The sequence below is a fragment of the Puntigrus tetrazona genome, chromosome 13, assembly GCF_018831695.1.
Source record: "Puntigrus tetrazona isolate hp1 chromosome 13, ASM1883169v1, whole genome shotgun sequence".
NCBI classification, from domain to species: Eukaryota; Metazoa; Chordata; class Actinopteri; order Cypriniformes; family Cyprinidae; genus Puntigrus; species Puntigrus tetrazona.
In genome coordinates, this window is record NC_056711.1 from 6,612,189 (window position 1) to 6,639,999 (window position 27,811).

The 27,811-nt window shown below is 38.7% G+C and overlaps 1 protein-coding gene across 1 annotated transcript in view; it reads left to right on the plus strand.

Moving 5' to 3' along the window:
- camkmt (calmodulin-lysine N-methyltransferase) overlaps positions 1-27,811 on the plus strand; it is a 93,002-nt gene that overhangs the window by 50,957 nt on the left and 14,234 nt on the right. The window contains exons 4-8 of the mRNA XM_043256255.1: positions 12,843-12,903; positions 14,991-15,045; positions 17,591-17,654; positions 21,575-21,641; positions 22,671-22,745. Of these exons, the coding sequence (XP_043112190.1) occupies positions 12,843-12,903; positions 14,991-15,045; positions 17,591-17,654; positions 21,575-21,641; positions 22,671-22,745 (322 nt within the window). The remainder of the gene's footprint in view (positions 1-12,842; positions 12,904-14,990; positions 15,046-17,590; positions 17,655-21,574; positions 21,642-22,670; positions 22,746-27,811) is intronic.

Genomic DNA, 27,811 nt, shown 5'->3' on the forward strand with positions numbered 1-27,811 from the left:
AGAAGGTTGTATTTCCGGCTCAGACCCTTTTCGTTTGTCAGCCTTCATGGCTGAAATAAAAATAAGCTGCGTTTTCCACCAACTGGCAACCTGGAGATCCGAAACACGATTGGGTAAACTGGCAGTGGGCGGGGTTTCACAAACCGAAACAAAGTCCAGCATTCCGCACCGGAACGCACAATTTCAAAGGAGAATAATTGACTGTTGCATTGTTTTTCAGATAAAAAAGTATGTTAACTTAGCATGTTTCTTAAATATCTGGAAACACATGATGGTATTTTTATGCTTTACAGTCAAAATCCTACATACAGCACCTTTTACATTTGTTTTACATTGTTCTTTTCTTTCTCTTTCTATCTTTTATTGTAGCACCTTTTATTTAATCATAAATTCATATTTAATTTGTTCTTTTTTTCTGTTTTTATCTTGCTCTATTATTTTTTTCTTTCATTTGGTTGCTCTATCCTGTTTAATTTGTTTGTTAGGTTTTTCCTTCTTTCTTTCTTTCTTTCTTTCTTTCTTTCTTTCTTTCTTTCTTTCTTTCTTTCTTGCTTTCTTTCAGAAATTGCAGTGCTGTACTCACACAAGCCTATTATTCTTCACACATGCCACCTCAGTGACTGTGGTTCGCTGGGATACAATGGTTTTCTGCTCTGAGAGGTGGGAATATGGTGCTCACAATAGATTCCAGACCAGAGAGGCCCTTCAATTGTACATTGGTATGTTGGGAGATTAGTCCTTTTGCTGTGGGGAGTAACAGCTTGACTTTCGATGGAAAAAGGTTGAAGTTCACAATTTGTTCTTGTGTTTGTCTTTTTTTTTTCCACATCGATAGTGCCTTGTGTCTTTGATTTTGTTTGTGCAGTTGTTGCACATATCTTGGTGTGTCCTACCATGCTGCTGATGAAAATGAGTTGGTATGTGGACAACACACCGGCCCATGCAGTGCTGCTGTTAGCCTGCTGAAATAGCTCATCCACAGCAGCAGGGTCTGTGAAGCCTGTGGCTTTATCTGGCCCATGACTTTGTTTGGCCAATGGCTATAGTACAGCGCTGCTCAGGTACAGTCACAGGGTTCAATCAGGTGCCTGTAGAATGCAGAACACCTGCAGAATCCTTGCACAGTGTTTTTTTTTTTTTTTTTGCACTGCCTCGCTATAATTTTTCTCCTTAACTACAAGCCCAGTCTCTCTTATACAGCATGAGGTGATGAGGACTGTCAAGTGCATTTATTCGCTTAACATCTCTCATAATATCTGCTACTAAGTAGCAGCATACTCAGTTCATCTTATCTGTAACTTGCTTCAAGATGGTCCTCCAACATCAGATATCTCAAGAAAACTCCCTGATGGCATAATATCTGCCTGCTCCTAGTTTATCTGGAGTGACACAGATTGAGAATGTGTATCTTTGCCCTGTGGGCTAAGTCTTTAAAACTATAACCCTCATTTGCTAGTTGCCTCAAGTGCTCAGAGGAGGGAAAGGCGCAAAGAAAATGCCTTATTCAATTTTTTTTGTTCCTATCTAAATGCTTTGTGTCATCCATAAAAGGTGTTTGGACTCTACATTCACTGTGATGTAAAATGAAGTGTTGTTCTCGCTTAATGTGTTAGTGTCTTGGCTTTTCCCGCTAATGTTTTTTTCTGGCACTGTTAGCGTCTGTCTTTTGGGATACAGGGAGATGTCACACTTGGACAGTGTTGTTTAGCAAAGCCGTAGACCTTTTGTCTTTTTCATTTACACCTTGTTAAAACCCCAAGTCTAAGACTGTAACATCTTTTTATTTTTCTGTTATGAAGTTATGACAGCATATACACACACACACACACACACATTTCCATACATATATATATATACATATGTATGTGTATGAATGTGTGTGTAATATATGTATAGGTAAATATTTATATTTATATAATATATGTATATGTAAATATTTATGTTTATGTGCTGTCAAACAATTAATCATGATTAATGGCATATAAAATAAATGTTTTTGTTTACATAATATATGTATGTATATTGTATATATTTATTATGTATATATACAAACACGTACAGGTATATTTTTATATAAACATGTTTTGTTTATATATTAAATATATTTATTTATAATATAAAATGAATTTGAAGAATAGAAATATATAAATGTATAAACATGTAATTTTCTAAATATATACTGTATGTGTGTGTATTTTTATAAACATAATAAATATACACTGTATATATAAATACATATATAATATAAACAAACTTTTATTTTGGATGTGATTAATCGTATTGCAATGTATTTATTAATGTGAATTACATATTCACAGAAAGAGAGTGAGGGAGGTCCCAAAGAGTGTCAACTCAAAAGTGTGCAAGCATATCCTAGGGAAAAACGTGTGTGTGTGTGTGTGTGTGCGTGCATGCACACAGGTGGCTCTAAATGGCTTGGCTCTCCCCTGGTGGGCCGGGGTTTGCTGTGTCCGGAGCTTTGCTTTGTCCAGGGCTTTCTTTCTGATTAGACCCTGGTGAGGTCTCACTTAAGGCCAGGGGAGAGTAGCGTTCTACCTGCACTGCCCATGCTGTTCCCATCACAGCCACTTCCCCCATAATGCCACTTAATTCCCTGAGAAGTGGCACACTACAGCAGTGGCCAGCCGGAGGAAGGGTGTCGTAATGCATCTGGACCCGACATCGCCCCACAGGGATAATAGCCCTGATTGCTCCTGATTCCCCGTCTCCACAAAGTACCTCATGTAAAATAAGTGACATTTAAAAGGCATCAAGATGTGAAAAGGAGCCAGGGTGTGCACCAGAGAAAACGAGAGAGAGAGAGAGCAGGGGAAGTAGTAAGCTTTTCACCTGAAAGAGGAAGAGAAAAAAAAGGTCCCTTCTTTTGCCGGCGGGGGAGCGACAGAAAAACGATAAGCCCTTGTGTCGCGAGCTGACCCTCGCTGCTAAGCTTTTTAACTTCCCCCTGTCTGTACTGCTTTTCTCTCTCCCCACACAAATCCACACACCCGCACACACACGGAAAGAGAGAGAAGGAGGCAGAAAAAGAGAGACGCTGGCAGTGGGTTGACATTGCTTCTGGGAAGTGCTTGAGTCGGCGTGCTAAAAATCATTTCGGGTTAGATAGAGGCCCCCTGAGCTGGCCCGGGGATATCAACGCACTCATCTCCGTTTAGAGTGAAAAGCGGCAACGCGAAGCACAGCCTGCAGGCGCCCTGCTTGTCCGTTCTCAGACAGAGAGAGAGTCAAAGAGAGATACAGATGGAATGCAGTGGCCCTTGCTGCATGCAGTGTTGAGCGTACAGTCAGCATATGTGCCCTATGGAATGCTCTGTGACCTTAATGCTCCACCACAGACAGTGAAACGCAAATCACTGACTCATTCGACTCAATCATGCACTGAAGCCGTCGCTTCTTTTTAATTGAAAAACTCTCTGTCCTTTTCTCTTTTAGTTGATTTAGATTGTCTAAATGTAGTTTCAACATGTTGCAAACTTTTTCAAGACGTTTTATTGTACAAACAACACACCGGATAAAGCACACTGTCAGCTTATTAATAATTAATTAATGCATTTTTGGTTTTTTAATTAAAAAGTAATTATAATAAAAAATTAAGTAATGTATGTAAATATAATATATTTACAAAAAAGGTAAAACAACGATGTTGTAAGATTTTGAAGTTGGAAGAGGATGTTTAATACTACGTGACCTTTCCAATATATTTTTTCGCACTGCACAAAGTTGTGGACTCAAACTAAATTATTTATTTTATTTTTTTTTTAAGAATCCATATTTTTTCCTCTAGATAATACCATCATTCCTCAGCTGAAATCGTCTTTTGAAGCTGCATTTTTAAACTGCAATTTGGACCTTCAACCAGTTGATCCCCATTGAAGTCCACTTTGTGGGAAAAAATCCTGAAATATTTTCTTTGAAAAATTACTTTTTGGCTGAATAACGAAAGACATGAACATTTTGGATGACATGGGGTGAATAAATTACCAGAAAATGTTTAATCCTCAACCTCAAGTAATATCATTATTATATGAGTCCGTCAATAAAGGGCTTTAATATTCACTGGTAGGGGCAAAAACTGGTTGCAGTTCCTGTCAGAAGAATGACACCATGATGACACGTTGTCATGGTTACAGTTCGGAAGTAAGTTACGTCTTTATGATAGACAATGCTGCCCTTGAGATGTGTGTGTGTGTGTGTGTGTGTCTGGCTCTGGCCTGTCCATTGTTATAGCTGTTAACACATTCTCACCTGTACACATTAAATCTCTCACACACACTCACACACCTGCAGCAGTGGATAACTGTTCACACATTATCACCCACTGAGCACACACATTTTCTCACAGTGCTGTTCCTGTATCCCCTACAGGGCTGTGTGGTAATGTAGGTTAAGATAGCTACAAACAAGAGTGCTGTGATGCTATATAACAAGGGAAGTGGGCCTCAAAGACACTATTTTTTTCTGATGACTGTCGTTTTCAGTATGTTTATGATAGAAACTTTTAACGAACTATTAATTTTTTTTTGCGATAAACATTTCTTATTCAAAGACCTTTTATTCCTGGGCATGCGTCATTATTAGGAGGTTGACGCATATGATATTTTAGAAAGCATAGCTGATATAAAGCTTCACATATCATATCAGAAAATTTAAGTTTAAATTTAAGATAAGTACAAACACATGCACATCAACTGCTGAAATTTTGATAATTTACACAAAATTTAGAAAATAGTTTCCGCAATCCAGTTATAGTATTTTCACAAATAAAGAAATTGTTAAAAATATAAACAGTTTTCCAATAAAGACAATTTAGCACTAATTTTAGAGTTTAGCACGCAATGAATATGGTGTGAATATGACATAGCGATAAACTGCATATAGCATAACATATTGCATATTTTAAAATCAAGGACTGTGTTGCCAAGATGTATACGAAGAATAGGAGCTCCATATGTTCTTTCACTCATTTGTTTTCAAAATAAAAGTCCTGGCTTCTGACGTACCCTCCAAACTGAAAAACACACTAATATATATATATATATATATATATATATATATATATATATATATATATATATATATATATATATATATATATATATAGACCTTGTCAATAACCCTGAAAAAGTGTTTATACACTCGGGGTAATTACCCATATGCACTAAAACAATTCATTTCTCACAAAGGATTGGTCTGCGCCTAGGAGAGAATTTTTTTGGTTAGCAAGTATGTTTGCAATATCTCATCATCCGTCTCTTCACCCCTCTTTTTTTCTCATCTAACTCTTCCCCTCTTCTTCTCTCTCTATTCATCCCTATCATTTCTCTCCCTCTCGCTTTAATTGTTTATATGCATTAACATTCCCCAAATAGACCTTGTTCAGGTGACAGGGCTGTAATTTGGCAGGCCCCTGTTCCACGGTGCAGCAGAGAGAAGTAAGCAATTTAGGCTTGCGCGGCGGCTGTAATCTGGGGTTGTCAACGGCCCGCGCCGTTCCAGCCTATGCTAATCAATCAGCTGCGGCCTGCACCCGTTCATCTGACCGGCTTAGCCCCGCACCCGCGTGCTGATATATCTATTAGTCTGCCGTCAGCGCCGCGCCGCTGCGAAGATGAGATTCCGCCAGCTTTGGCATTTTCTCTCACAGATAAGTAAGCTATCAGGCCACCGGATAAATAGCAGAGCAAAGAGTTGCCCCGGCCCCCGCGCACGCTGGTGACAATGCAGCGATGGCTCTTCTCCCCTCATTATACGCCGCCACCCCTAATCCAAAAAAGTTGTTTACCAAGAGAGGAGGGCGGCCTTATCTACCCGAGGCACAGTGTTGCGGCTTTGAAAACACACTCGTGTGCGCAGCTGGGCAAGACGGAAAGGCTTTTTTCCCCTGTATTCTGTCATTTCTGTGTGCTGGAGCTGTGTGGTTAGAGGCTTCCTTTTTTGTTGCTCGGTGTGTTCACTGAAAATTGCTGAGGGGTGTGTGTGTGTGTGTGTGTGTGTGTGTGTGTGTGTGTGTGTGTGTGAATGCCTGTGTGGGTTTGCGTTGTAAAAGATTAAGCCTGTCGAATATGAATCGAGTATTTTAGGGTGGGCGTTATGTCCAAATACATCACAGTATGAGTAATTTAATAAGACAGTAAGAATATATATAGATGTAGTTGGCTTAAAATTCAAACTTTGTTTTTGGAAATTTGATGGGCGCAAATTCAAAGGTTATTCATAACAGGATGACTATTAAGTCTGGCATGAGTGCGAAAAAGGCTACACGTTATGTAATATCTGAATTTTAGAAAAACAAAAGACAGAGTAATACATCTGTGATCATGTACGGCGTGTTTAAAGCCATTAAAAGAGCCTTGTTTGTAAATAATTCCAGGGAAAAATTAAGTGAACAAAGGACCAAGTTCTTACTTGCACTTCATTAAGATTACATTTCCTCTCTTTTTACACTACATGTAGGAATCAGTGGGTGGGGCTTAACTGGCAGTGATGTAGAAGCAGGCGCTGATGACCCCCACTATTACATCATAAGTTGGCACATTCCACAGCCTGTTGTTTTGGCGGATTGGCTTCAGATGTTACACGAAAGTTTGGAGTTCTTAAACGTAGATGTTTAACATGTTTTTATATCACAGAGACCTCTTATATATCAAACAATCAATGGGATTTTGATTTCTCAGTTAATGACCCTTTAAAGTGCACAGTCTTGTGTCTTTTTTTCCAGATTTCTAAATACCTTTTTGCTAACTTTGTAATGTTATGATTCACCTTTTAGCTGGTTGGTTTTGTTTAGACCTTTTTAATAAAAATAAAATTTCTGAAACACGAACACTAGTAAGTGGGTGCTATGTAGCGGTTATGAACTGTGCATCAAAACAAAACTGCTGCGCAATTTTATAATCAACAAAGTGCCAACCAATACGGAATAAGATCTCGTTTAGAACCAGTAAACTTCTCAAATCTGTATTTTGGCAAGTTTCTGTAATACGGCCCCAGGCCTTAAACAACCATGATTGGTTTCTACATCCTTTTGTTGAGCTTTTCAGTGACTGTACTTCATGTTAGAGACAAGATTTCACCTCTGATTGCTTCAGACAACTCTCTGCCCAACTCTCCCGTCCTCTCTGAGACGCCGCGCAGTGACTTTGGTTGTCTGCGGGTGTACTTGTGAGAGAGAGAGAGTGAGTGAGTGTGTGTTCATTAATCCTGAGTTGGAGTAAAGTAGCGGTGTGAGGGAACAGATTGCAGTTGATCATGCTGAAATGCTCTCTTATCCGTTATTGGATCTGAAATGGAGGAGGCTTAGGAATTATCAGAGGCCGGCGGTAATGTGGAGATCATCTGGAGAAAGCTCAGGGCCGCCCCACGTCCTGGAAAGGAGGAGGGAACACACAACTTTCTCTTTTATTATATCCCTTTCCCGTATCCTCTGTTTTTATTGTCATGCTGTATGATGGATTTGTTATACTGTAGGCATGTTAATCTGTGACCTTAGTATCTAACTAAGATGATTGTTTGTCTTGTTCACTGTTCTGTTTAAGCTCATGACGTTTAGGGGCTGTACGTATATGCTAGCAAACAAGCCGTTTCGAGAGAACTGTGGCTATAGTGTGTAAGTAAGTGCTGGACGGCATCTGTGTGTCTCATCCCGGCTCATATGATTAGTGTCTGGCATTTCCACCAGGATTAGCCAGGCGCTGCAGTTTTCCAAAGTTCACAAGGTTAAGAGTTCACGTACACATTGGTTACTTCCACGAGGAGCACAGCAGCGAAGTGATAGTGGGAAATTTCTATGCCACTTGGAAAAATCACAAAAATATTGACTGTTTTCCAGCCCTTTCTGACCCTAGCAATGTTAAGACACTTCACCTTTACATTCAGTAGAGGACAGTATAGCTAAAATAAGCCGTCAAATATCTAGCTAGCACAAATAGCTAGCATAGTATGCTCCTGTGTATCTGAGTTTTAGCTCTTATGTATTTTACATCAAATTTGAGTAAAAAAAAATAGATGAAAGTACAAAGGTTTGAAGATAACGGAGATAAAGAATGTAGCAGAGATGGCTCTGTTTCATTTGGTTAATGAAGGTGAAAAGTGATTGCATTGGCCCCAGGAAGAGCTTTTATCTGCTCGTGGCTTCTTCATTTCCTCAAATTCATCTTGACTCCTGGCTAAAATAAAACTCACACCTTTACATATGCTTGTCTGTTTTATGCATGTAATTTTATAGTTTAAATTCAAGTTTCAGATTCAAGACTTTTAGTTTCCTTTTCTGTTTCCATTTTAATACTAAAAATAATAATACTTTTACTGTTCAGAAGTTTGGGGATGGTAGGATTTAGATTTTCTTGAAAGTCTCTTTTGCTCATTAGGGTTGCATTTATTTGATGAGAAAAAATGGAAAACAGTTATATTGTGAATACAGTTATATATGTGTTATATTGTTACAATGTAAAGTAACCGTTTTCTGTTTGAATATATTTTAAAATGCAAAGCTGAACTTTTAGCAGTCTTTATTGTCACATGATGCTTCAGAAATAGTTGATTTAGTAGCTCAAAAAAACATTTCTTAAAACAGTTTTTATATTTTTAGTACTTAATTCTTTAGTAGATTCTTTGATGAATAGCTTTTATGATAGCTTTTTACGCTTTTGATCATTTCAGGGTGTGCTTGCTGGGAAAAAATGAGATTCCAAACATTTGAATGGTGCATATATGCATAGTCAAGAAACTATGTTTGATAACTATAAAAACAATCTCATACAAATCCATTTTATATGTCTGCATGTAAATGTTTAAATGGACAACACGAAAAATACTGAGGTCATGTCAAAAACATTAAGCAAAAACTCACACATTCAATACCCTGACAAAGGCGTCTTATCCTCTGAATGTTTAGGGGTTTCAAACTAAATATTACTGGAAATAATTTTAAACCATGCCTTTTTACCAACTGTTAATGATATATTCCCATAAAATGATTGCGCTATTGTTTATGTATTATCAGATAATTGTGGCATAACATAGTGTTTATTTGTGTAGCGCTGTTCAAAGCAGCTTCACAAGAAATAATTTTTCGGTTTATTCAATTTTTGGCTTAAAATTTGTTGTGCATTTACTGCTGTTTTTCTGCTCATCAACTGTATTTGCAAAGGTATTTTTCGCTTTTCAACACACAGTGAATAAATATAAGAAACGCTTTTGAAGGAATAGTGTATTTCTTCATGGGTTCAGCTGAGAGTAGCAAAAGAAATCCTCCTATTGCCATAATTGTATCTCAGGGTATCATTATTGAAAAGACCTCTAAAAGCAGAAAAACTCCTGCCCTTATTAAGCAGCCCCTGTGTTATCTCACCATTTGTACAATTGCTAAATCAATCCATTTCAAATGTCATTTTTAAAAACGTCTAACTTATGAGAATGTCATTAAGCCATTTGTACTCTGAGCGTTTATTTAAGAAACCTCAAGCGCTTTTGCTAGAAATGTTCTTTGATGTATGTAACAGTACAGCAGTTAATAAACGAAGGCACCCCGAGCCTCTATTACACTTTTCTTCAGCATAGTTCTAGTTTCATCAAAATGCAGAGCGATAAGATTTAGCCTATCATTCAAACGCACAGTTTTTGGATTTGTACATTTCCAGTCATATAAATCATAGAGGAGGCTGCTCCTTCAGAGATTACAAGCAGCCGAATGAATCGGCCCAAGAGGGCCTCCTGGATGAGCCTAGAAGTTGTTGTTGTGACCTCTAAGTGTCATAAGTTGCGTTTTTTTTTTCTGTCTGGCTACAATCCTTCTGTGATAAATCTTACACTAGCCTCTCAAAATGTCATATGGTTCATCAGCAAGTGGAATAGCAAGCAGGTGCTGCCGCCTTTTAATGGCAGAGGCATATGTTGACGTTTTATCAATAGACATTATTAAATCTTGCTTGGGTGAGTTAATCTCAAGCTGATGGTGCAGAGAGGTTGAGAGAGACAGGCTTTAACAGGCCTTCCTGAAAGGCAGGTCATAAGCTGCTTATTATATCGACTCTGTCTTACAAACGCTCACACACACATTTTCTCACCCTCTCTATCTAACCGTCTGTGTTTCTGTCGTTCTTGCATGCACTGAACAAAAACATTAGCAGGGTCATCCACTGGTGTCCCTCATACTCCTGTATGAAAAATAACTTTTGGGAAAATAGAAGAGTTGATGACCTTTATTGTAATATAGACATTCTTTTAATTATATATATTTTTTTGATAAATCTATTAATTTTATTAGATTCTTTTCTTTTAGCATAATGATGCGTTTTAACCGTTCCTTTGCCTCCTTTGTGTTTTATCCATAATTCTAAATTTAAATTTATAATAAAAAAATGGAACAATAATATAATAATTTAAATAAATGCTTACATTATAGATAATAAATGCCGATATTATATAAATATCAACAATAAATCTGTCATGAGGACATATTTTTCATAATTTTTAGACATGAATCCTTTCAGTACAACTTTAACAGTCTCCTCTGTTACCTTCAACCTTGTGATAAATAAAATACATATATTTGCGCAAATATTAATATTGAATTCTCATTAGAAGGACCTTGTATCATAATGCTGTGAATGAAGTTAACAGTCGTTTATTAGCATTTTTTATGACATTAAATTTGTGTATGTGATTGTGTGTATGTATCTTATGACATTCTGTTAATCAAAGGTATATAGATCACTCAGTAATAAACTTTTATACATTTTTTTCCCACGGAACCTTGAAGATATTTTAATGCTTTATATTTTCTATCCATATAGGTATATGTCAATGGTAAAAAAATTTACGCCGACATTTATGTCGAAATATCTTCTTTTTTGTCCCATGTCTTACATAATATTTTTTTTGTGTGTGTGTGTGTTCCGTCTTACATATTTTAAATGAAATGAGGGAGAGTAAATGATGACAAGATGTTTATTGTTGGGTGAGCTAGCCCTTTAAACTTGAGTCACGCTTAAGTTTTTAATATTTAAACAAATGTTTTTGTCTGACAGAATGATTAAAATTTTACAGAAAGGTACAAGCATTTCTTAGAATGACCCGTCGCTCGCACACCAAAAACACTGTTTTCTTTCTTCTTTCTTTTAAAACACTTCACAAATTTCTACATGAAGATACGTTGCAAACGAAAGTAAAGTTACACACACAAATCCGAACACATAAGAGCTCCCATCAAAGGCAGACAGCTCAGGGGCCTAAGTTTATTGAAATGACTATTTTCCTCAGCCGCGTGTGTGTATGTGTGTGTCTGAGAGACAATAGCAGCTTTATGGCTCTTGCTGGAGCTAGCAGAAGGAGCAGAGGCTGACAGTGGGTGATAAGACCACCAGCCTGCTTCTTGTGATAATCATTCGCTGGACCCCCACTCACTCTGTGCACAGCTTACAAGCCTAAGTAGCCAGAATCTTGTGTGTGTGTGTGTGTGTTGGAAGCGAACTGTAGCGAGCAGGGAGCGTTCTTCATGAACAGAGAGAAAGCGCCAGTGTAAAAGAGAGTGAGACACCGTCTTTGTTGCATCATGTGAAGGTTACCATGTAGGCTTGTGGCGTCCTTGTGTGAGGTTGTGGTATGTAATAATTCGAACGTTTCTATGAAGTCTTTGTCAAATAATGTACATCATAGTAAGTTTCAGGGTTTTTTTCTTTATGTGATCCGGCCATCTATACATTCAAGTATCTCTCTCACCCGTTATTCAAAGAAATGTGAGCTAAAATGTGATGGTTATACCACAGTAACTATACGTTCACTAAAAATACATCTTTATGTGGTGTACATGTATTTTTTTTATACTTCTTTTAGTAAACTTATTACACAAATTACACAAATGTTAAAAAAAACTAAATGTTAAACAAATAAAGAAATGCAGTGATAGTTATGCGTATAGAGACGTCACAGAAAATATTGCTTTTACTTATAAAAGCGTTCAAAAGTATGATATCGTAAAAGATTTGTACATTAAATGCTATTCTTTTTCCTTTTCTATTCATCAAAGAATATATGACAGTTTTAACAAAAATGCAACTGATTTCAACATTAATAATAAATGAAATGTTTTTCGAGTGTCAAGGATGATGAAGATCATGATGAAGACTGCAATAGTGCCTGCTGAAAGTTCAGCTTCGCCATCACAGAAATTAACTACATTAGTTTTTTTAATTATAAAAACAGAAACTTTTTTTCTGTTCCAGAAACATCAGTAAAGTAATCCTTGTGGTCCAACCATAATTTCACAAAGCTTTGCGCAAATGTGAGCAAATAAAACAAAAATAGTGGCTTTATTCAAGAATTTGTCTGGTATGTGTCGCTGTGTAGAGCCGTTTTGGAGAGCATACGTTGATATACGCTTATACGTTGTTTATGTAGTTTCTCCTTTGATCTGAATGTAAAACAACATATCTGTGTACACACATTGCATACTATTATAGTTGTTATTTTGGTTGTGAACAAACTGTATTCTCGTAGCTTCATAAAATGATTTTTTGGGTGATCTGACCCTTTAACAAATCATTGAGCCCATTTTTGAGAGGTAGTATAATGTATGTTTGCCAAAATATCACTTAATGCATGTCACAGTGAATCATATGAGCTATGATTGGTGGTTTAAATATGTCAGAAGGCCCCCTCATATTTGAATGGAAGACTTTTGACCAGATTATGCTAAATTTAATATGATAGTGAAAACTGTGTAGTATTCCCGATACTGTAAATAAACCCGGCAGTATGGTGCACTAGTAAGTACCAGCGCGCTTCATACACTTCTAACTGCTCTCTCTTCTGCTCTCTTTCAGGTGTCTGGCCTTCTGAAGAGGTGATGGCCTACTATTGCCTGAAGAAACGTCACATGTTTAAGTGAGCCCCCCCCTTCTCTCTCTCTCTCTCTCTCCCCCCCTCTCTTCTCCCACTCTCTCTCTCTCTCACTTTGGCCATATGACAGAGAAGCAAGGGGCAGTTTTTGATTTGCACTCAAGGCGGTACACAAGCCTTTGATTTCCTGTTTTTACATTCAAGAGGCAGAAGAGGGAAGAGAGGCTTATCGATCACACAGCGGCAAGCTGAAGGTCAACTGGGCATATAGAGACAGAGCAGGGTTTTGCGCCCTTGGGCCAATGGTTCTGTAGGAGTCTGTGTGTGTATGTGGAGGATGTTAAGACCCGTGATCTGTTGTGATTTAGTCTGTGTGTCTCTTTTGTGCATATTCAGACCTCTAAATTAAAAACTGGAGTTAATTTGCATGTGTTTGTGTCTCTCTCTGTGTGTGTGTGTGTGCTCGCGCGTGTCGACGCGTGCTCTTGTTCCTGTATGTCATCAAGGACTGTCACCCTCTCGCTATCTTGCAGACCTGTTATCAGGCACTCACCAAAAAGAGAAAAAGAGGAGGATAAAGCAGAACAAAAAAAAGTCAATTTACAGAGAGCGCCCATCTCTTCTCTTCATCCCTCTGGTTTTTTGCCTTTCTTTCCACTAGCCCAATGTACAGCCAAATAGCTACCTGTCACTGGGGCTTTGTCCCCGCCGCGGCTCATACTAGCAGTTTTGTGCGCATTAATTTTTAATTGCACTCCCTCATACAACAATTGCTCTCTCTTCATCCTCCACTCTGTCTCTCTGTCAATGGAAGGTGTCGGATCACGGGCTGAGAGCAGACAAACACATGGAGACTGTTGTCACAGAGCACAGAAATGACTGGCAAAATGATGAAGTCAAGCTGTCGGCGTGTGTGTGTGTGTGCGTGTGTGTGTGTGTGCGTGTGTGTGTGTGTGTGTGTGACAAGACAGTTCTGGTGTGCAGCTCTGGGCTGCTTTTGATCTATGAGGACTCTCTACTGTATATTTTGTGTATGACAAACACAAATGAACTCTATGCAAATTATAGTCTTTGTGTAAATCCTCTGTTCCTGTGAGAATTGCATGAATTACCCTTCATATGAATTATTCTGCTCTGGTGTGAAGGTTTCTGTATATACTATAGGTATGTGTGTTAACTGTTGTTCTCAGGGGGAAACAAAAGCAAAAAAGCTAAATGCAGTTAATAAGAAGAAATGCACATAAATATGTTTAGATATAGCCAGTAAGGTTAACTTTTCTTTAAGGGTAGGTAAACACTTTCATTTTCCGTCCATAGTTATTGTGATTGACATATGGTTTAAAGGCCATTTGTCCAGTCAAACACTTTTGCAAAAGCTAGGCTAATTAGCCAAATGCTAACATATTTGCAAATACTGTATGTCCACTTACAACAAGGACAAGTGGTTTTTGCCATCCTAAAATCAGAAATCAGTTAAGTGAATATTAGGAGAGAATTCGTGACAATAACTGTACAAAACTTCATAAAGACTGGCATGTGTAAAATCATGTCTTTTTTTTACGAAATACGTAAAACTCTCAGCCTGAGAAGTGAACTTTTTTTCGGATGTTTATCTTTTATGATTTTTGAATTGGGTGAATCCAGCATAAGCGTCCAATAACGCCATCTGATAAACTAATAAATCTACGTTACAGCGTCTCCGTCTGTAATGCATCAGTGTACTTGAAGACCAGTACAGAGTCATAGCAGAACACTGATCCTGTACATTTAATTAGCTTCCCATTCCGGCTGTACTACAAATCCACATTTCCAGCAGGAAAAAGGACAATTGTGCTTTCTTTTGTAAACACATATACACCCGCTCGCATGCAGAGAGAAGGAAGGAGAGGAAGGTTGAGATCAATGAGCCCAGCGGAATTGCATTCCAATCAATGGCGTCCCCCAACACGGGCAAGTTAATTAGCGTTATTGTCAAGACACAACAGCCATCTCTCTCTCTCCGTCTGTCTTTATCGCTCTCATCCTCCTGTTTTTGTCTCATTTGAGCTGAAAAACTTCACTCTCATACTCGTGTGCTTCAATGTTAACGTTAAACGGCGCATCAATCCCCTGCGTGTCTCTCTGTCTCACAGGGGCTCGGCGGTGTGTGAGCTGGGTGGAGGAATGACGTGTCTTGCGGGGCTCATGGTAAGTCAAAAGTGAATTACATACAGTGCCCACACAGACAGACAGTCACAGGCAAATGGGCAATTTGCATCAGCATGGGTAATCTAACATGGGCATATTGTAAGCAACATGAAATCTGCCAGCGCACATTGACATTTCTACCTCAGTGACCATAAACACACGTGGCCCAATGGGCTAACTTCAAACACGCAGGCTTGCATATGCAAACACTTTCTGTCTTGGTCACACACACACACACACACACACACGCACACACACCAGTGGCTTAGACTCTGGCTGTGTGTGGTGTATAGTAGTTTGTAGTAGCCTCTCCAGATGGACAGGCTTAACATGTTATCGATTTCGCCTTCACAAGACCAGCCTTCCCGTATCTCTCCACTCAATACCCCCGTGTTGTGACATTACGGACCGCCAGTGGATCGCCCTCCTTGCCCCCCCGACTCGATTTGTGTCTCTTTTTTTTTTTTTTTTTTAACTCTCATTCCTCCTTTTCTCAGCTCTGACTTCGTTCTTCTTGCTGCTTGTGTTTATTTAAGTCCTTCACAAGACAAAATGGCTCCTCTCTTCTGTCCTGTGCCCTGGAGTGCTGTGATTTTGGCAGTGCCATCCATGTTTTTCTTGGGTGACTGGTTGGTTTCCTGCAGGTCTTGATGCCCATATGGCTAACTGGTGGTGCGGGGCCTCGTGACCTGACTCCTGCCCAGAGGGCAAAAAACACTGCATCACTCTGTAGACAGGATTCTGCTGTATTGTTTCATTTCAAGCGCTCATACTCATTGTTTGACTTGAGCATTTCGAATAGAAGACATTTAAAAATGTTTCCTAAAGAAGTTTACTGCTTACTTCACCAAAAAATGAAAATTACGCTAAGCCATATAGGTGACTGTCTAATTCTAATGTAAATAACCTTTTTTTACATTTTATTTTATTTATTTTTTATGTTTTGTGAGAATGGAAACTTCCGACGTCTTGGCTGACTTCTGACTCGACGCAAGACAGATGACATAACTCATACTTCGAGTCATAGATCAGACAAGAAGCCAGAACTTGACACTCTAATGAAAAAAAAAAAGTAAAAAAAAAAAAAGTTAAAAAAAAAAAAAAAAAACTGTCTGAAAAGAAGAAAATCACATACACCTAGGATGGCTTGGTGGTGAGTATCTTATGGTGTAATTTTCATTTTTGGATGAACCATTCCTTTAAGAAATTCTGTTACAATTTGTGTCTTAGGGTCTGGATTTTGAAAAATGTATTTAAAATTTATTTAAGATTTAAAGATAAGATTAGTTTTCTTTATGTGATTTATTATTTTACCATTAAAACATATTAATTCAGAATTTATTATAAAATAAATTAAATTCCTCAGTAGTATTGTGAGATATTAAAACAGTTTAAAATAACTGTTTTCTATTTTAATATATTTTAAAGTAATTTATTCCTGCAATGCGAAGCTGAATTTTCAGCAACCATTATTCCAGTTTTCAATGTCACGTGATCTTCTAAAAATCATCCTAATATGTTGATTTAATGTTTAAGAAGCATAAAAAATGTAATAATTAGAAAGTCATTTCTGTAACATTCTAAATGTCTTATGTGACTGTGACTTAATTTAATCCATTCTTGCTAAATAAAACATTTGAACAGAACTATAGCTCATGCTAATATTCCTTAAGAATTATCCCATTGCTAAACTGTTGAATATTCCCATTCTCATAAGGACAACAAAAATTGAAAATGAAAGAAATAAAAATTATTAAAAAACAGTTTCATGTCTTCTAAGAAAATTTTAAATAAAACATGAAACATTACATTTTTAAAATTCACTCTTCCTTGGCAGGAGTATCAAAGAGTAATTTTTGCTTCCCGTGTTTGAGAAATGTCAGAAATTCTAAATCGCTTTATTCAAAAGCACAAATATAAAACCTTGCAAGCACTTTTACAAACGCACACACTCCCTGCTTGTGCCCACTGCGCCTCTCCAAACAACTGTTACACAGCGCACCCTGATAAAGACGACTACTTGAATAAAAAGACTGTATAAAAAGAGGACAGAAAGAGCTGACAGTGGAGCAGCACAAAGGCAGAAGCTTCGCAGTACAAAGTTATATGAAGGGCATCAGGCAGGCCTCGCGAGCCGAGTAAGGAGTGACAGCAGAGCGCGATGGCCCCGCCTGATAAACGCCACACTGCAAATGAAAGGCTCGGCGCTCACCATCATCCCCTGTCACAATGCAATTACCCAACAGAGTGATAGCAAGATAGAGGGCTCCCAGCCACCGGGAATGATAAAAGTATTGACTGATTTGATTGAATGATTAAAATAATGCAGACGTAAAATGAAAAAACGGCCAAGACAGACAGCGATGGATGAGAGGGAGCAGAGGAGAAAGAGAGGGGTGGTCGTTTTGGAGTAGGGCTTTAAAAATCAGTGCTCTTCAGATATGACTTCTTGCGAACAGTGTGCCGAGGATGTCTTGCTTTTATTTTATTTATTTATTTGTTTGTTTATTTTTCATCTTTTTTCTTCTTCTCTCCTTTCCTGCAGATTGCAGTTTGTGCCGATGTGAAGGAAGTGCTGCTATCTGATGGCAACGAGAAGGCAATTCAAAGTATCCTTGCGTTTTGGACTGGAATGTAGCTCTGCTCCTATACCTAGTAAGCTGCCAGCTCCCTACATAGGCAGCATGTGAACCGGAATGGAACCACATAAGTGACTGATCTGAAACGACTTATATAGGCAGGATCTGTAAATGAAGCGCACTGTAAAAGGCAGGAAAATAATGTTGCCTATACCTTTTGGAGCAGCGTTCGTGTTTTAAATCGACACCAGAACGCTCCCACAGAGGCAGCTCACTTGATTTTGGAGCCTGAACCATTCCAAACATCACTTTGTTCTGCTGGAGTGCTGACAGCCAATGCGTTTGGTGTCTGCGTTCTCAGTGTAAACCACCTTTGAGATCGCAGCGCAGAAAATAAAACCTTGCTGTGTATTTAACCCGTATTTACCTCAGATATTCCTCTCACTTCCGCCTCACACACACATTCATTCAGCCATTCTTAATGTGCACTCTGTCAAAGAATACACACACACACACACACTCTCTCACACCCCCCCTCGATATATCTGAATGTGAGGAAAATCATCCAGCTGACACCCGAAACCTGCATTTAGCATGTTTAATACATATTCATGTCATTGAAGGCTACCGCTGTGTGTGTTGACTCACCTGCTCCCTGTCTCTCACCCTCTCCCCCCTCTTCCGTTCCTCTATTGACTTTCTCTTTTGCCAGGAGCACGGATGAAGCTTAAACAGGTGACAGGGCACAGCTCGAACCTTCTTTCTTCATTCCCTTTCTTGGCTTTTTCTCATTCCCGCTCTCCATCTCTCGTCTTCCCACCGCAATCACTCAGATTAGCCACGTCGCTTGGCTCACAAAGGCAGGAAAAATGGAGACGACAGACGTGACAGCAAAACGCCGCAAAATTACCGTGCCCACATTCGTTAGTACAACAGCCAGCGCTGCCACTACAATGAGCTTTTATTGAATATCAAGACTCAAAGAACAATAGCCGTGGCATGAAATTAACACAATTCCTCATTGAGAAGAGATTTGTTTAAAAGAAAATGGAGGGAAAGGGAGCAGAGCAAGACATACTCAAAACATTCATAGTCTGTCTCTAAACTGCTTCCTGTAATAGAGTGTGAAAAGACTGGCAGTAGGCTGATAGAGCATTAATTGGCAGTGCTTTGTTTCAGCGATGTTTCTGCCATAATAGAACGCCAAGAGATGATCTGATGATCGGACAAGGCCAGGAAAGGACAAGCTGTCTTGGGAGAACCGTATACGATAATATACTATTATTTTTTTCCTTTGTTCAAGAAGGAAAGAAAATGAAGGCATCTACAGAGTTGAAACAATAATATTAGCATGGATTACAATAAATGGTCAATACACTCTTTTTTGATAGTACACTATAGACATTTCACTAACTATAAGTAACTTTTTAACTGCAGTACTTCAAATACATGTCAACTAATTGTCATTAATTTGCCATTACATGTTTACTAACACTCAGAGTAGATTGTTGGTGTATGTGTGTGTATATGTGTGTATGTATGTATGAATGTATGTACGTATGTATGTACGCACACAATCAAACCAAAATGATGATGGTACAAATTATTTATATAATGTAAAAAAATGTAAATACTCCAAAAATGATAAATCATGTGCTTCATGGAGCTCCTATAACCTTAACAGTTCACCTGTTTGGTGCCTATTGTTATGAATCCTTACACAAGAGTTCATCAGTGAAAAAGAATAGTGGGTAAAACTGAAAAACAATAATAGTGACTTTCAACACTAAAAAATTGTGTCCAAACAACACAGAACAACTGATTGTCTGATGTCAACTTGTAAATTGTCTTTGTTGTCTGTGTCTGTGTGTATATAGTGTAGAGAGTTGGGACAAAATAACATGAACATAATCATTTGGACAGAATAAGGGGTTTTACCACCACTGACTTTAGCACAGCTGTCGGCCTTAACGTCTCTTTAAGGAATCTGTTAATACTTTTCTCTTCAAAAATTCCTCAATGTTTTGACATCAAGTCAGGTGATTGAGATGACAAGGGCAGAATTTGAAATAGTTTTTAGATATTATTTTTTAGGGATAGTCATTAAACTATGCCATTATTCATTCATAATCATAATCAGTTGTTCTGTGTTGTTTGGACACAATTTTTTACTGTTGAAGGTCACTATCATTGATTTTCAGGTGAATTGATTGATTTACCTACTATTCTTTTTCACTGATGAACTCTCATTTAAGGAGTGTGATAGACACCAAACAGTTGCACTGTTAAGGTTATAGGAGGTCCACGAAGAACAGGATTTATCATTTTTGGAATATTTACGTTATATCTACAATTCAGTTACTTTTGTGTGCTGGACAAAAGTAGCTACTCTAAGTAGTTTTCTTACTTCCTTTACCAAATATGAATGAATAGACATATTACTACACAGATACGCACTCTGCACACTTGGAGCCCAAGTGGGAATGAATAAAGTGTATCAGAAAGTGCTGAGTGGTTTCATGACTCAGTTCTGATCTCAGTCTGCGTGTTCAAAAGACTGGCTGAGCTCGTATTAAAGCCATGCATGTGTAATCAAGAGGCCCTACTGTTAACTGCTAAATTTCACTTCTCACACACTGATTATGTTCTTTAATAGCTGCTGCTCTCTGGAGCTTTACAAACTCTATTAAGCAGCAGTCCTGAAACTTGGAGACAGTGTTCACACAGGTGTTAAACAGGAAGTCCATTTTTGATCAAAACTGAGTCTCTGGGCACTGTTAAAAGGGAATGAGAGAGACGCCAGTGCTGACCTCTCCCCCAGTGGTCTTTTCCTGATGGGATTACACTGTAAGCTTTCCACTCTCTCTCCTTAGCAGCAGATCTCACCAGTGTAACGTGTGCACCCAGCCCCCTCCCCTCTTTCATCGAGGGATTTGCCCTCTATCCTCGCGCTATAGATTGGATTTGCTACGGTTGTTTTTCATGGAGGAAGAAAGAAAGCGGGGCTGAAAAAGCGAGAAATCGTAATTGAATTAGTTTAAAACTGTCGAAGGGTCTATTCATAGATGCGCTGACATCAATCCCGCAGTATAACCACAATGGGTGGAGGCCCATCTGAAGAGATGGCCGCAGGTTAAAAGCCTCCCTATTGATTACCTATGGTGATGCTTTGCATGAGTTGGTTTTGAGCGCAGTGGTAATCGGAGGATGAGGTGTGGAGAGAGATGGCTGTTACGGAAGCAAACAAACTCTGTGGGTTGACGTCATATGAAAAGGCCTGACATAATAGACTTCTGTAACATTGTTAAACAAGAAATGAGCTCGATGTAATAGTCTCTTTATCAGAAGAATCAAAAAATGGTCTTATTAAACAGTGTCTCACCTACATCTCTAAAGAGGCTTATTTTTTCCAAACTTTTCTGTGTTCTGCAGGTTGAGCAGCTTGTTGTAGTATTCCTCATTTTTAATTACAAACCAATATAATGCAATACCAGACAAACTATTGAATGAGTTTATGAATCTAGTGTTTATCATTTAGTGAAATTAAGACAAATATTTATTGTTCCTAAGTGTGATTTACTTTAAACAAGTACAATTACATTTATTGTTTATTCGTCCATTAATTCAAGAGTCATGATGATAGAAAAAAAAATTGGGATATTTGTTTGTTTTAGATGTTTTGGATGCAATAGTGAAGAAAAAGCAGCCACCAAGTGTCTAACAGTACTCAAAGAAAGCATTCCAGGATGCATCTCCGGACCTGAGGGTCAGGTTGGTTGCATAGTAGTGTTGGCCAATCAGCTTCCAGGACCGGAAGTAATTTCTTGTGATGCCTTCACTATTATTACAACATTTTGAAAAAGAGATTCAAACTTTTGAAATGCTAGTGGGTATATCTATCTTTTGCTTTTATTAATTACATGCTTGCATTCCTTGACAAAGAGCATCAGATGTGCGCAGTGTGATCGAGAGGAACAGACGAGAAGGGCTCTTCCTGTCTACCAATGTGTCCAGCAGGTAATCACTCATGCCTCTCAACATCTCTGGCGATGAAAGACAGAGCATTGATATTGCTTTTACATTACAGCCATATGAAGTCCATCTCTTAAGTCAATACAAATTCAAGCGTTCTAATTCGCTGAAGCTTCACGTAGTCGAGCGTGCCATGAAGTATAGAAAAGTGTGTTTGGGTAAAGTGGCATTTGCGGCACTTGTGTTCGGGACATAATAGTGTCAATAAGTAGGCAAAAATGAGGTTGCAAGGCTCCGTGTCACTCCCTGAACCCAGTTGGCCCGGTAACGAGGTATCTGCAGCCCGCGGAGCGAGCCGAGATGTATCCAGGCAGAGCGATGATGAGCCACTCTCCGTGATTGAATGCCCTCATCTAGAAAACTCAAACACACACACACTCTCTCTAACACCCCTCTCTCACATTTGCCAAAACACAGCTCATCCACTGTGCACACCATCACGCAAATGCATTATCACCTAAAAAGTAATTTTGGCACTCAGTGATCTAACCACTCTCTCCCCCTCTCGTCTCCTCTCCTCTCTCTTGCTCTGCACACTTCCCCCTCCCTGTGTATTTACACTGGGCTGATGAAGTGAAAGAGTAAACGTATAATTAGCCTGCATTACTTTGATTGTTTTCTTTAGAGATTAGGCTTCCTGTCAGAGCGCGCGGTTTGAGTGGGGTGAAGGTCGCGTGTGATTGGTTGAGGAAGGGGGGGTGGATTCGCTTTCTCAAGTCAGTGAATAAGCAGCGCAGACCCCCGCTGAGAGAGGAGATTGTATTTCCACAAGACGTAATTTTTGTTTACTGACTGTTAATAATGGCTAATTAATAATCAGATTTGCTTGCCTGGAAACCGGCCCTAGCACTTAAAGAAAAGAGAGAAGACGATCGCCGCCAGACAACGGCGCAAATAAAGCGAGTGTCAGGTGTGTCAAATGTCTCTGGAGTGAGGGATTACGGGGTTGAACGATAAATTGTGCAACAGGGTTGATGACACGGCAGCTCTCATCCTGGTTCTGTCCTCTTTCAGGGTGGTGAGATGGGACAATGAGGCCGATGTGTCCGCTCTGGAGAGTCGCTTTGACGTGGTGATGTGCGCTGACTGGTAGGTTGATCCTTTTGTTGAACTGTCACTTCTTCAGAGATCCACCGTCGCCCAAAACATGACACCTGTACGCAATTGTTGCGCGACACCTCCAAAACAGATTTCTTTCAGGCCTTTTCTCTTTACCGCAATAAGATTCTGAGCAAGCGATGGGATTCTCTACATCAGTCCAAACCGGCCAATCTTGCAGCTATTACAAAATAAATATCATATCTCACACTTTACTAGCATCTCCAGCCACAATATGTCTACACCCTCAATAAAAGTGTGCACCTTGTGTCCCGGTGATGTGGCATTAATATTCCTGCGCCCGTAACGCTTATCAGATGGCAGCCATCAGCTCGCGGATGGCACTGCATTATTTCCCCTCCGCCAGCTCCGCCAGGCATTTCCATTTTTCAGAAATTGCCTCTTTTTCATGCTTGGTGTCCCAGCAAATGGATGTCTTAGGCAAATTGCAAATAATTATGCCTGTGCAAGGAGAGAAAGAGAGCGAGAGAGAGATTGTGGAGCAATACAAACATTTCAATTAGCCAGGTCCCGAACATGTGGAACTATTGTTTTTTTCTCTCTATCTCTCTTTTGTGTGTCTGTGTAAATGCGTTGTTGTGTGTGCAGTACTCTAGTCTTTTACAATCAGTCGGATGTAAATTTTACTACTGCTACATTTAGAATTCATTATGTAATGCAAGAAAATGTAATGTTGTTTGAATGCCATGTTTGATAGTTTGAGAAATCCAGCTTAGGAAGGCACCATGTGATCAAAGATGAACAGTTCTCTTTATCTGTTTGGTCATGTAGTTGTTAAAGGTATAGTTCACACAAAATGCACAGTTCTATTATCATTTGCTCACTTAAGGTGCTGCAAACTTTATGGTTTTATTCCTTTGGCATGATTCTCTGTTTGAAGTGAATGTGCTCCGATGTTGTCAGTAATAAAATGTTTGCCAATATTTTATGCATTTATATTAATTAAAGCACAACATTTGCATTTATATTAATAAATTCACAGAAAACGGCCAATAAAGACAGGAGATACAGGAGATTATTAGTTAGATTTTGTTGGTTAATTTTTTTCATGTCTGGTTCCTGCTCTCATTGCATGTTATAATAACCCTAATTAGTACTCTAATTATAGACATTTTCAAATCATACACATTTCCCTTATCAACTTTTTTCTTAACACTATTATCGTTTGTTACATTGTTATTACATTGTTATAAGCCCATCTCTAAACAGGATGTTCTTTGGCATTGTCTCTATCTAGCACAAAGTGGTGAGGCTGATGGAGGCGGGGTATAATGATACCTGTGTGTTCTCTGGCGATGATCACTAAAGCCTGGTACAGCCTACTATTATTCTAATGTCAGACAAATGGCAGCTAATACGCAGGTAAAATGTGCAGCAGAGGGCCAGCATGAGATTGATTTGTGTGTAGTAAGGAGATACAGTGTGTGTGTGTGTGTGTGTGTGTGAGAAGAGAGAGAGAGAGAGTGAAAAAGGTACGTAAGGATGAATCATGCCGCGTTGGCTGTCCCCCCGTTGCTTGCACTGGCAACTCATCTGTAATTGCCGTCGTCAGGAGAGTGATCGCTCGGCGATTAACGAACATAGCCATGCTGACGATCACCTGCGAAAAGGTCAACAGCCACACTTCTGCTCCGATTAATTATAGTCTTTCAGATAATCGTCAAGAAAGGCAGGACGTAATGCGGCGGCGCTCACGCTAGGAGAAGAGAGAGAGAGATAGAGACGTAGTCTCAGCTATGATAGCAAAAGGTTCTTCCAAAAGACAGCCCTCTGTTTCACCTCGTCTTTGTCTTCACAAGACAATACTATTCTTGACTGAAAACTATGTTTTGTAGCTACGCTAAGAATTGACAAAAGCATGCAATTAGCACTCAAGGCCCACGGCTCTTTACTTGACTTGTGAAGCTTTGTTTAAAGTGATATTTCCTGACTGCTGAGAAGGTAAAAGATATGCTGTTTCTAATCAGAAGTTTTCATGTGTCTCTTTCACACGGACCTGTTAAGTATGTAATGTATTGCTGGTCTATACTTGTTTTGTAGTCTTTTAGTTTGTAGTTCTGTCCTTTTCCTGTTCCTCCCATTGTTATTCACTTATTGTCTGCATCTGTGTGCTTTGCTGTGTTTGAAAATATACCGTTAAATAGGTACTATATTTAATGTATATGTGTGTAGTATGAATGAAAACCTAAACAGTACATCTGCCAAGTTGTCATTGTCATGTGACCTTCTCTGCCATTGACAGCTTTTTCAAATGGTGTTTTTCAGATGAGCACTTTATAATCCTATGTAGGCCTTATCTTGTACTTTTTTTATTATGTATTTAAGAGGACTACATTTGAACCTTGTTTCTGGGTTCTCAGCATTACAGCACAAGAAATGCAAAAATTAAACATCAGTGTAACTGCAAAAGCAGAGTTAAAAAAAAAAGTTTTTTCTTGTTTACTATATTGAATATTCTTTAAAAATGGCCATAAATTGTAAAAAGGTTGTCGAGAGTGCACCTTTCAGAATTGCAATAATGCAGTGGCGGACAGGTACTGTCTGTGGTATTGTCTGTGATGCAGGGTAACATTAACGCTGTAGAAACCCTGAAATAAACCCAGAATAAAGCTAAAAACCCTCTTAATACAATTCAACAAGTTGTTGCAGCTGTAGAACACAACGCACATCATCTCTATTTGAGGCATTAAACGAACAAAACAACACAAGTACAGTTTGTTCCGATGTGTTTACAGACATTTATTTATTAAAACGTATTTATACCTTATAGAAAATATTGGTATAAAACAAATAATGCGGTTACCTAACACTTAACAAACTCTTACTGCTTTCCGTCTTCACGAGTCTCCCCGCTGCTCTGCAGGAGGAAGATACTAGTTAGTAGAGCTTTACTGGAAAAAGGAGAAAGTACCATTAAAATAATTGATACAAAGCAGTGAAGAAAAGCGCAGCGTTGTGTGTTTTAACGTACCCTATGACTCTCATCCTGCCACCGAGTCGCCCACAGGTCTGAGACCTGTTAATACTAATGTTACAGCTCGACTCGGAGACTGAGATACTTCTACGGAAAATTACACGTGGCTTTATATCTTGCAAATAACGTCATATTATACAGTGCATAAAGCGCTAAAAAGTTGAACGTTAAATTTAACCTACCATAGTTCGTGGTTGTTTGCAGTAATTTCAGTACTTTACATTTACAGAAGGCGAATATTATTCAGAAAAATAAAACGCTGTGCGCAACATATACTATACAAAACTTGAGAAACACTAATAATACCTTGAAACCAAATATAATTACGCTATCCTTGAATAGTACGCTCTCTGATCATCCAATCAAAGGGCAAGAAAATGCTAATGTTATCGATGGCTCTGGGGATGCCAACTTGAAATCTGATTGATTAATCCAGCTTTTACACCACCATTGATTTTAAGGTGCAGAAGCCTGCGCTGCTGATTCTGAAGGCCCAAATTTCTTTGACCCTGGCAACACGATGAAATATGCTGAAATATGATTGGTTAAACATACACTACTGGCAGCAGTGCAAACAAGAGAAATACTATGAAACAAAGAGAATACATTTTTGAATATCATTTAGTACACATTCATGGAAAAATAAAGTAAAACTAAGTCAGGGATTCTGATAATGTTTAGGCCAGCAGAGAAGGCTTTGCTGGCCCTGACGGCCCACCACTGCAATATTGTCTAAAATAATCTGTACCAAAAAAATATGAAATTCTGTTTTGTTTTTGGTTATTTTGAACATCTTAAGTAGTGCTTCACAGATTGGGGGAACATATAATTGCCCCTTCTCTTTTGATAATAATTATGATAATAATGATAATAATACAAAATTCTCTCCCTAGGTTGGCCGTGCTTAATTGTAGAGCTGCACAGTTTGGCCCAAATGCTGTAAATATTTTACTGTAAATAAAAAACTATTTTCTTAACGTTAAATTACTACTTTCTTAAAGTTACTTTCTTAATTTTCTTAATGTTTCTTAACAAAATGAGTTCTATGCTGTTCCTGTACACTTAAACACTGGATCCTGAACTGCTCACGTGTAAAAATAGACCCTATTTTTAGATTGACATAACCTCCAGTTTCACCTTGCAAATGTATGATAATGTATGTCTCACGGATAAATCTTGAGACATTTATTCAGTGTGTTCATTTGCACTGATAACGAATGCACATGAACTACTGATATTTTAAGTTTCGTATACATTATATAATGTGTGTTAATGACTTTATAATGGACGTTTAAAGTGTAATGCATTTCTGCTCAGCTCCATTTCTATAGCGACCGCATGTAAACATGCTCACAGGGAGTCTGTTTTAAAGTGCTATGGAATGGCACTCTGGAAAAACATGGTGTATCCCACCACGTTGATCCTTAGTTGGATTCGCAATAACACCAGACTATAGGGTCAAGCATGTGAAGAAGCAGTCAGCCGTGCTCCACGATAAGTGAATCAGTCTTCAGTATCCTCCACTTGATCCCTCCAGCAATTCTCATGCTGATGGGTGCCTGACACTAACAGGTGAATCGCCGTAAAAAATGTGTGTGAGATTCCCTTAGGTGAAGACAATTGTTGTGTAACATCGCTGTCTATGAAACAGCAATGTTTCGTGACCTCCCATAGCAACTGAACCATTGCCCGTCTCTTAAAGATTCCTGGTTTACGCTGTTGCTTTACATACACACACACAGCACGCTGAAGCACTTGACTACACAAACACACAGCATAATTTAAGCGGCTGATGTGAATTCTTGCAGTGGTCTTGTTGCGTAGTGAATGCCTGATTGAGAGAGCTTGGCATCTTGGCTTCCTCTAAGCTTGTCTGTGGACTCAAGATAAAAGCTTTTGTGCGTGTTTACTTTTAATTGTTTATTTATTTAAATTTTTAAGAAGTTGTTATATTACTTAGCTGATTTCTTTCTGTCACCGTTTCTCGTTTGCTTTGGTCCTTGTTGAGGTTGATGGCTCATTATGTGATTTTATTTTATTTTTTTCTGTTTACATCTGTTTA